This window comes from Bactrocera dorsalis, chromosome 1 (genome assembly GCF_023373825.1).
Source record: "Bactrocera dorsalis isolate Fly_Bdor chromosome 1, ASM2337382v1, whole genome shotgun sequence".
NCBI lineage: Eukaryota > Metazoa > Arthropoda > Insecta > Diptera > Tephritidae > Bactrocera > Bactrocera dorsalis.
The window spans coordinates 2,103,788-2,114,557 of NC_064303.1; the positions used below are offsets into that span (position 1 = coordinate 2,103,788).

Below are 10,770 nucleotides of genomic sequence, written 5' to 3' on the forward strand. Positions count from 1 at the left end.
AGTCAACCCATTAAATGGTGTTTCCACTAAAGGTGGATACGAAGAATTATTAAACTTCACACACTACCCCACATTTGTTGAAAAATGGACTTGATTTCTTAATAACTTCGTGTTGTTGCAAGCACCTCAAATCCACGCAAGCAGTTGGTGAGAGTTACAAAACTTTCACACAATTTAAACATACAAATGTATATTTTCAGGCGTTTTGACTGCTCAACAAACTGGCGGATTACAAGCACTTGTATGTGTATATATGTAGGCAGTAATTGTGTCATTATGTAATATTTAAATAATGATTTGTAGACAAAACAAGTTATCAACGGCTAAACGTTGGCGACGCCTCAAATCCAATGAGACAATCATAATAGAGAAAATTGGGCTTAAGTGGTAAAATTAAAAAGTTGGGTGTCGGCTAAATGGAGGTTGGACTCTCAACATTACGGCAAATGGTGCCTATATTATGTTTGAAATTTGTTTTTCGGCAATGTGAACTATCGTGAGAGCTACGTTTGATATGTGAAAAAGAAGGAAGAAACCGGGAGTATGGGTGTTATGGCAGCTTATACAGTGAGCACAAGGTTCCCAAATACAATATCTATTCCTTATATTTGATATATATTTATTTACACAAAAGTTCTAATTTGGAGTAAAGATCTTAAGATTTTGGTCCATCCGTGAAAATATGTCTTCTATTGTGTACTAATAACTTCTTATTAATAAATTATTATGTTGGCAATACAAAATACCTGGTGATTTCAAGCGTCAAATATGTCTTTTTGAACATGACTAAAATTCCTTAGCTCTGATAATACTTTCTCGTTTACTGTAGCGCCAGCGCCCCGTCTTTACTTGTATGTTTATGCCGGAACCTTATTCAGTTATGCAATTGCCCATGCATTTTCGTCAAAACAAATCATTTTCTTTGAGTCTTTGAAGGAGTAAAGTTCGCTAAACCGCAGCACCGCAAAATGTTCAAGAGCGATTTGGGTATTACGGGTTATTTTCACCTACAAAAATTCACCTTCCATCGTCTCGGCATAGATATGACGACAAGAAGTGCTCGAGTGATCAAAATATATTTTTTGACTTTACAAATCATCGCCTTGGCCACGATTCTAATACCGATCGCAGTTTACAGTTGGCAACACATACAGGAGATTGTCGAGGTGACCAATGCAATGGCGCCGTTTATGCAGGCTACCATATCGCTTTGGAAGATTTGGCGTGTCATTTATAGACGTAAGGAAATGGCGCAAATGGCTGAGAATATTTATCTGATATCGACCAGAGGTGACTGCAGTGAAACAATATAATTTTTGTATACAAAAAAATTTTAACTATTTTTTGTCATATTGTTTACGGATAAAGCCTCTGCGAAGGAGCTAACTCACTTGATACAGGAGAATAATCGTGAGCGTCTAATGAACACCGCTTATTATTACTCAGTGTTGAACACTGGCATGCTGGCGCTTGCGGCCCCCGTTTTGGTGAGCTTCATACAATATCTGCGTCTCGGCGAATTCAGTTATATTGTGGTGCTCAAGGCCACGTAAGTACGGTTTCGGTAGTAATTTTCATAATCCACTTTCACAACTTCTCCTCAGCTACCCGATTGAATATGCGCGTCCGCTAAATTATTTACTGATATGGCTTTGGACCGCAGTTGCCATCTATGGCGTCATTTATGGCTCAGTTTCGGTGGATAGTCTTTACTCTTGGTACATTCACAACTTGGTAGGAAACTTTAAGATACTCCAGTCGAAATTGGTCACAGCCGAGTCGGCCAGCGAGCTGAGCGAACGTCGCGAGCTAATTTACTATTGTATTGCGTATCATCAGCGCATCATTGCCATGACCGAGCAATTGAATATTATTTATCAGCCAATCGTGTTTGTGCAATTCTCACTAAACGCTTTGCAGATCTGTTTTCTAGCCTATCAGATTGGTAGCGGTGTTGTGGACACGGTGGATTTACCATTTCTATTTTTGTTCATGATTTCGGTGGGCATACAACTGATGATCTATTGCTATGGCGGTCAGCATTTGCAGAATGAGGTTAGTGACTGAGCAAATAGAACTGATTGCAAATTCTAATTTATCCAAATTTATATTTTCTATAAATAATAGAGCGTGAATGTTTCGAAATCCATTTATCAAACTATAAACTCGTCGTCCTGGCCGAACGAACTACGCAAAGTGCTGTTAATCTCGATGATGCGCGCACAGAAACCCAGCAAACTGACTGGCATATTTTTCGACGTTGATTTGCCGCTCTTTTTATGGGTATGTGGGTTACTTGCGTTGTTTGTTGGAAATCCTGTGAGTCTTATAAATAACTTATTTTAGGTTTGGCGCACTGCTGGCTCTTATGTGACACTTTTGCGCAGCGTGGACCAGAAAACTATGTGAAAAGTCATTGTTCAAAAAAGAGAGTCGAAAAATCTAAGTACTTTGCTTAAGTGCTCACGAAGTTTTTATCTATTTGGCCACGTTAGAGTTAGCCGTAGCGTTTAGCCTAGCCATACTTTAGTAGAATATATACTTATCGTGTTTTCTAATTAAAGCAGTCATTTTGTAGCATAAATAATATAGTAGTATTTCTTTAGCTTCCTAGAATACATTGTACCTTCGACAAAGATATTGAATAAAGCGTTTACACGAAGAAAAGTTTGTGTAAGAATTTTTACTGTATCAAATGGAAATTTTGGAGAACTTTAAGATCGACTTGATATCTAATTCCGATACGTTATCCAGTCCCTTGAACAGAGGCATACTCGTAAGAAGTGTTCCTTCTGCATGTGACGTCGTTACTTAAGCCCATCCGGCTGACATGACATGCCAGTGAGTTGTGACCTGTCAAGAGGCTAAAAACCGTCCGGAAGTTCTTTCGAGACCGTGTATTAAAAAGCATGCGAGTTTTCCTGCCTGCACGTGATCTGGACAAGCCTGCATGTACTTGAGGCATTCCATCTCTTTGATAGATGGATCTGTCAAGCATTTCGGAAATTTCATTGTTTATCATGTTTCTATACTTGTTCGGTAGAGAGTGTGCGGGAGTTCTGCTATGTGCGTTATTTCTCGGGTCAAAGCACAAGAGGTGGCTGCCTACATTAGATGATGAAGAGTTGGGTTATGCCTTTGGTCTGATTAGGTCTAAGCGGTCCCCAGCTCTTGATGGTTTGAGTGGAAATATGTGCAAGTTCTTTAGGAATACTTGCTGGCCATTTATAACAAGTCTTGGGGGATACTTTCCATACGAGTGGATAAGTACAAGGGTTGTTGTCCTCTTCTGAAGTCCCCTGATAAGATCAGGAGCGATTCTCGTTGTTATTGGGGCTTCAGTCTCCTTTCAGTACTGGAAAAAGTTATGGTGGAACAGCTGCAGGAGCTAACGCGGGGTATGTGGTCGGATAGGCAGTATGGGGTTAGGAAAGGACGCAGTATAGAGGAAGCCAGGTTTTCGTTCCGATTTTTGTTATGGTAAATATTAACAAATATGTCCTTGGCAACGGAGCTACATTTCGGATAGAGAGACCTTTTTAGTCGGAAGTAATGTGTGTTGTACGTATGCGGATGACATTTTTCTTCTGATTGAAGGTCGTTCGCGGTGTGATTTAGAGCGAACGGGAGGACAATGTTTACAAATTGTAAATACTTGGGGTTTGGGTGTGGGATAGACATGTCGAAGGAAAAATTTGGGTGTGGGATGGACATGTCGAAGGAAAAAACGTCGTCCACCGGTTGTCCGGGTAAACGGGGTCAGCTGAAACTTTCTCTCCTAATCTGACCAGATTTGAAACCTTCTTTTTGAGCTTTGTCCGAAGGTTCTTGTGGAGAGTTCACCTAACACCGCCAATCTTGCAGCTGATTTTGTTGCATAGCTTTCTACTGCAACGTCGATTGGTGGTAGGTGGTTCACCACACCATTACCGCTCCGTAAGACCTTAACATTTTTAACTTCCTCCTCCACGTTGAGTTTCCCCGTAATTTCTGTTGCGGGAAGGGGCTTCCATGTCGGGATTTTGTATCTTCTTGTATAGAGTACAATATACGTTCTATCGGCATTTACCTATAGGTTGGCTTCTCTGATTAAAAACCGTCTTTTTATAAATAATCAATTTATTCAGCTGTATCGCTGAACTGAATGTATGCTGTTGATGCCAATAAATACATAACTCCTAAAGAGCTAAACGGTGAACTTCTTTACCTTTAGAATAATTCTATTGCCTCTAGCCTTCCTTTACACAATAATTTATCGATTACTGATATCTAATTAACTGTATACTTACACTTTAAACGTTTGCCAACAACAAGTTCAATAATTGCAGTGAGGAGATCCAACATCATCGTGTAATAGAATTTATCTGATCACCAAATGTATAAATATACATAATTAACCACAAAAGCTGGTAGAACAACATGGACATCATCACACGTACGGCAAAGGATTGATTGCAAAAGCAAAAGAACAATAACAACAGTAAAACAAGTGAATGTTCTACAGATGTGGCCAACACAGCACTAACGAAGACAGCAGAGTCAGCATCGTCAGCCGCAGCAGAAGAAGTAGGAAGTGATTAAGTCGATGTTAAGGAACCCACCAAACCACTTCTCAACTACAAAGAACACAACCAGCTTTAGCTGAATGGCTTAAAATATTATGTAAGAATGTTTGGCAAACATGTTATGCAACCAGGAAGAGATTCGCCGTGCAAATAAACAAATATGAAAAGTACCATAACCCTTTTCGGAAAAAAATAATACTGAATCAATGGGGGTAATATCATGGCTTAGGTAAAAAATGTTAGGAAATATTTGGGAGTAGGCCGATGAGCTTAGTAATATTTTGAAAATATCAATAATTGTTTAGCAAAGTATCTAAGACTTTTCGGCATCCGTAAGTTATTGGATACACCTTAAGAAAATCGTAATGATTATTCAATTTCATGGCTCCCCTTAAGCATCTTCAAAAACCACAACAGTGACAAAGGTAAGCAATTTCAGAAAGTTTAGGTTTTATGAGGTATTCAAAAATGAGCTCCACCTTTATTCAAAAAACTTTCCTCCCACCTCGAATATGGCTTACCAACCTGAGGTAAAATCTATAGGTAATTGATAACCTCCATTTTTTTAGACTTCAGATAAACAAAGAATCAATAAAGCCGTGACAAGAAAAATAAATCTGCAAGAAAGCAAAACCAACAATTCATGTGTCATCCTGCTTATAAGACACCTACATATATATAAATATATGTATGTAAGTATGACCGGGCATGTTCGTAAGCGCACAAGATCACTTCTTGGATGAGCTGGTGCAGCAGAGCTTTTCATTTACGTCCGAGTCGCCCAACCAGCTGGAGGTCTTGCGCTTGCGAACTGCAACCAACCGTCTTCGCAAAACATACACACACCTTCTACTACAGACACTTGAGAGGGCAATGTGCAAATTCACCAACCGTCTCTTTGTCTTCACGCTGCTGGCACTGCTGGCATTGGGAACGCTGATGGCGCCTGTGAATGCAGCAGCCATGCGAGCCCAGCACAGAAGCGCCGCAGATCCGAAGTTTTTGGATCTTCTCTCGCTCAACGAGGACAAGAACAACTACGATCTGCATTACGATCAGCGACAGAAGGGTGAAGAGAATTTGCATGTACGCATGAATGGGTTCTTTATTGAAATGCCCGATGACGACGATAAAGATGCGAGCGACGAGTTGAAGGAATTACGTAAGTGTTGATGTAAAATTATATTACTTTATATTGTTTTAATTTCATAAACTTTTAAAGTATACTATGCCATACTCTTTGGTGGGAGCGAAGAAATGTTCAAGCATTTGATCGAAAACAAAATAAGCACCACTCCAATACCCGCCAGCTTGACCTTAAGTGAGTTTGGGCTTCTGAATGAGAACAAATTGGACGCGGAACGGCATGCCATTGGTCAGCAAAGTGAGAATACGGAGGCAGCAACCAAACATAAGGTAGAAGGCAGAAATGCGAACCCCCTTCAGGGCAGCGGCTTGGTGGCCGTAAATCCGGGGCCAGAGTCGAAGCGCGTAGGACTGATGTGAGTAATTTTGAAAATTGTGTCAAGCAAGAATTTGAAAACTATTTGCTTCATTCTACTATAACTTGTTCTGCTTATTTTTTGTAGCACAAAAGAACACTTCAACACTTTGCTGAGTTTGCTGAAACGTATGCGCCGCAATTGATTCCTGGAAACTGCTTCACCTCTCCACATGAGAGTTAGTATATAAGAAAAAGTGTAAAACATGGACTGAATTTTGTATTATTCATAACGGATATATTTACAAAAAAGTTGTGTAGCTATATGCGAATGTAAAAGGAAAGAGCTAAAGACTGATGAATTAATTTGTAATCATATTTTTTGAAATAAAGGTATACGTATTACTAAGTACTTATGTGGAGGCGTTTTTGAGTAAAATTTTCAAATAAAATACATAGACCTAAGAAAATCGTGTAAATATTTCATGTTCTGCCATTTCAGAGAAATTTTTTCATTGACTTTGAGTACAAGGTTTCGTGAAAAACGTGTTTAAAGTTTTTGGAGGCAATTACACTAAGCTAGCCTCCAAAACTATTTGCCAGATCAACTTAAAATTTTTTGAGTATATTCTCTAAGATATTGGGTAGTCGAAAAAGTCTTTTCGTATTTTGTCAATAGATGTCGTTGCAATCGTATATCTCCGGTGTTATCAATCCCATTGTGCCATACCATATAGTGTTGAAAAGGAAAAATATATTTTTTGAAATTCACAAGTCAACACAACCACTTAAATGAACTTTACTTTAACTTACCCAGTCCTCATTATGCCAAAGTTTTCAAAACATTAAGCGCCTGCAAATATGCATTCACTTTCGTTTTACAATAACAATGTTTCATTTGCCGACTAACTTTGAAGGTCGTTTTGTTTGCCTGTGAAAACATGTTGCCATTGTTATCACAAATGCCTGCAGCCAATAAGTATGTTACATGCCGGCAGTTGCTGTATTTTATGCTTTTCCCGCTATGTCTGCCACATTGTCTGGGTGTTGTGTTCTCCTTGTATCCTCAATGTACACTCACACACAGTTTTTGCATAAATATACGTGTATGTGTTATCGAGAACATGCATATCATGTACTTGTCGTATATTATGTGTGTGTTTACCTATCTATAGTTACATATATGTGTGTACATACTTTTATGCCCGAGGGTGCTATTTTATTGCTATAAATTTTGGCAGCATGTTTTTACAGGTAAATGAATAACAACAGTTTGCAAGTTCTTGTGGCTACAAATAAACTCGCAGTGACAGTCTGCATAGGTTTCTACATACATGGCTTTACATTCGTGCACATTGATGAATGTGTGTGCTATATAGTGCTTGGCGTATGTGCATAGGCAGCTTAGTGAGTTTTAATGGCATAAAATAACTTTTCAATATAAAAAGCTGGGAAAAAATAAATGAAAAGTACTTTTATGTCCATTGTTGAAAACTAGAAAACAAATTTTATTTTTTTGTAACTTTTTGTATAAAAAATATAAAAAAAGACTAATAATAATAATAAAATATTAAGGCACAGAGAACCTGATATATACTCTTCAAGAAAATTTTAGATTTTAAGCAATTTATTTTCCAAAATTATTAATAATCTAATTTTATTTTCTTATTATTATATTTTATAATTTTTTTAAATCTTTTTTTAATTTTTATTTTTAATTTTTTTTTTCAATATTTTTTTTTTTAATTTTTTATATCTTTCCATAAGTCATAATTCGAATGAGTATAACACCTTCAATAACCGAAATTTTATTGCCATCAAAATTTCTAACACATTGGCTTCGAATGAGCGTTCACAGTAACCCTCATGCTTCAAGCCATAACTATTTGCCATCCTTATGCAATGTTCAAAGTAATTCGGAGTGCAATCGGTTAGAACTTTTAATATGCATTGAGCTGCAAATAAGGGGTTGTTTAACGGTAACGGTAGGTATTTCTGGTTTTCGGTAGTGGTTGCAATCCTTGCTGGCGTATATTTTCGCTAAGGATTTCACCCTTCTTTGGTTACCTGAAGAAATATAATTCACAATAGAACTTAGTGAAATTCGAATTATGGCAAACGTATCCTTGAAAAGCTTACTAAGCATTAAAGGTTCGTGTCTGCAATTAATGAATATAATTCATTTTGTTCTCTGTTCAGCTGTTGAGCTGCTTTCTGTTAACTTTAACAGTTTAATTTGTGATAGGAGTACTAACAGAGCATGATAATAGAATTATGTTATATTCTACGTTGATTATTTTAAACGCTGTTAGTGTTAATATAACCTGAGAGTTTTTATAATATTCTCTGGTATCTTATTAATATTCTCAGCTTTTAGATTCTAGAGTTTATTACCTTTTTTCAATAATAAAATTTCAAGTCCGAATCCCAAATGTACTTTAAATTAGCCTTCCATTCAGAGAGGTGTGCTTTTATTGCGGTAACCGAGTGGCTTTACTGGCTTTACACTTGCTGACTGCCTCACTGACTGTGTGCACAATACTAGTCAAAGAGTGCATGATCTCATTAGTAATAGTTTTAATAGCTTGTTCCATATTAGACTTGTATGCGCGCCCGTTCACAGGGGAATCCGCGAAATTGCAAGGCCGATGAGCTTGTTAGGGACAGCATTCTTGCGACTTGAGATCTTTCTACTTCAGAGTGAACCGCAAGAGAATCTCCGAACAACTTGCTTTTAGCAAACTCAATCTCGCCGTAATGGTAGGTGTCTTGACTGGACTCTGTCCAATAGTTTCACACACTCTTTGCTGGAACTGTGTGAAGGCAAGTGAGGTGGAATCATCTTGTCACTCTCTCCTTAACTGCTCAGCTTTTGACTGTTTAAGGTTAAAATACCTTGTTAGATATACTCTTGGCGGACATAAGTTCAAAATGCTTCGTTGATCTACGAGGTTTTGGTGATCTACTTTGAAAAGTTTTTAGGAACATAAAGAAATAAAGAATTGTTTTAAAACCGGGTCAGACTATTCAATGTATCCATCCAATTGAGCTCGTCTCTTCATTGGTAGTCGGTAAGAAGAACATAAAATAGAAAAGAAAATGGCTTTACTTAAATTTATTCTGCTGAGGATAGAACAATGGCATTCTATAGAAGAGACTGTAGGAACATGATTGAAATACCACCACTGTCTGGTGGCAGTAACCGCCCGCAGATTGGAGCTGACAGATCGAGAGAACTGCAGGAAATGTTTACAGCGGGGCACTAGGGCACAAGGGAAACAATGGATCATCACTTGTGAACTTGTCCCGCATTGTCAAGACTGAGCTGTAAGCATTTGTGATCTCCACGGCATGATACACTGAAGAAGGTATCGATACTGAGACCGCAGAGTCTGTTAAAATTTACATCAAACGCAGGTATTGTAAAGGATGACTACTTCTCTTGGACCTAGGAATTGAACTCCATTTGGTATCGCAAAGGGTCAAAACTGGTCTATGCGTGGCTTATAGGCCCACCAGCTTAATCCAACCTAACCAAAAGGTTGTATGAGATATCAGGAGGATTATGAAAATGGTGCAAAAAATATAGAAGGTGGAAAATAAAGTAAAAGTACTGAAACCTTGAAGTTAACAAAATTTTTAACCAACGGTTTATATGTGTATACCAGAAGTCAAAGAACAAGTGAGAGCGCAAGTCAACTAACCTGTAAGATTGTGTGCCAGCCGCCGTCTGTGTGTCAAATAAGAAGCTATCACCTCATTAATTTGAGTAACAAGACAATAACAACAACAAAACAATAATAATAGCGCATAAAACAAGCCAGAACATGGACAACTTACGTCCTTTAAATATGTGTATGAAACTACTACGAAACTGTATGAAACAAACTTTGCTGTCTGCGCCGCAGCGGCGTTGCCACACAATTTATTTATAATTTTGCAACCGCTAATGTTACTCGCGCGAGCGCCAAGGCACATACACAGGCAAGCAAGCCAATACATATGTGTATGTATGAACAATGCTTTACGCCTAAAAGTATGCAATTTCGCTGAACAGTGTTGTATTTGTTGGCTGTTATGGTGTACAAGTGCTTGTCTATGTAGTAGTGAGTAGTTAGCGGCGCTCAGCTAAAGTTGCCGCTAACAAAGCCGCCAAACTTTAAATGGCAAGTGACGCGCCTAGAGATATGCTAGCCTGCGCTGGCGTGTCTTGCATTTCTAGCAACTCGCCGCTAAATTTTTTTCTTTTTTTCTAGTCGCCAAACTTTTCAAAGTTAAGCACTTCGCAGCGTCGTCGTAGTTGCGGCTGCTGGTTTAAGCATTTTTCTTGGCTATTTCTGCAGTTTTAATAAATTTTCGGCGCTTACTATAAACTGGAGTTAGTGCATTTATTTCTCAAACAAATCGCATTCTGCTAATTTATGGCGAACATCTAAAGTCTGCTAAGAATTTTGTAAAAGCACATTTCGGCGCACTAAAATGCATTTTAGAAATTCAATTTGCATACTAAGACTCCGCCCGCGCCCAGCGCTTCATACGTCGCCGCAACCGTTGCTCTGTTGCCGCATGTTGTCGCATATGCTGCTTGTTGCAAGCACTTGTGGCACCGTAACTTTGTGGTTTATCCCAGTTCGTTTGCGTTTTCTTTGTATGTATGATTTTTGTTGCTGTTTTTTCTTACTCACAACTGTCTGATTGCATTGCATTGCATTCTCGCTTGCAATTTGATTTTAAACCACTTCCCCCCTTGTAGCGTCGTTAATT

At 38.3% G+C, this 10,770-nt stretch overlaps 2 protein-coding genes across 2 annotated transcripts; both read left to right on the forward strand.

Annotated features, from left to right (window-relative positions):
• Nucleotides 1-901: 901 nt before the first annotated feature.
• LOC105232464 (odorant receptor 45a) lies at nt 902-2,661 on the forward strand. Its single transcript, XM_011214145.4, has 5 exons — nt 902-1,290; nt 1,369-1,549; nt 1,605-2,055; nt 2,128-2,283; nt 2,347-2,661. The coding sequence occupies exons 1-5, from the start codon at nt 969-971 to the stop codon at nt 2,407-2,409; spliced, it is 1,173 nt and encodes a 390-aa protein (XP_011212447.4). The 5' UTR covers nt 902-968; the 3' UTR covers nt 2,410-2,661.
• A 2,688-nt stretch (nt 2,662-5,349) lies between these two features.
• Nucleotides 5,350-6,345, forward strand: LOC105232330 (uncharacterized). Its single transcript, XM_049456053.1, has 3 exons — nt 5,350-5,727; nt 5,788-6,067; nt 6,155-6,345. Exons 1-3 carry the CDS (start codon nt 5,439-5,441, stop codon nt 6,210-6,212), a joined length of 627 nt encoding a protein of 208 aa, XP_049312010.1. The 5' UTR covers nt 5,350-5,438; the 3' UTR covers nt 6,213-6,345.
• The last annotated feature ends 4,425 nt before the right edge of the window (nt 6,346-10,770 follow it).

What these genes read in the sequence shown, in the direction of transcription:
- LOC105232464 (XM_011214145.4), top strand. Translation starts at nt 969, where the DNA reads ATGTTCAAGAGCGATTTGGGTATTACGGGTTATTTTCACCTACAAAAA. An exon ending in TTATCTGATATCGACCAGAG is followed by an intron (nt 1,291 to 1,368) that starts GTGACTGCAGTG and finishes TTACGGATAAAG; the next exon opens with CCTCTGCGAAGGAGCTAACT. An exon ending in GTCAGCATTTGCAGAATGAG is followed by an intron (nt 2,056 to 2,127) that starts GTTAGTGACTGA and finishes TATAAATAATAG; the next exon opens with AGCGTGAATGTTTCGAAATC.
- LOC105232330 (XM_049456053.1), top strand. Translation starts at nt 5,439, where the DNA reads ATGTGCAAATTCACCAACCGTCTCTTTGTCTTCACGCTGCTGGCACTG. An exon ending in CGACGAGTTGAAGGAATTAC is followed by an intron (nt 5,728 to 5,787) that starts GTAAGTGTTGAT and finishes AAACTTTTAAAG; the next exon opens with TATACTATGCCATACTCTTT. An exon ending in TCGAAGCGCGTAGGACTGAT is followed by an intron (nt 6,068 to 6,154) that starts GTGAGTAATTTT and finishes TATTTTTTGTAG; the next exon opens with CACAAAAGAACACTTCAACA.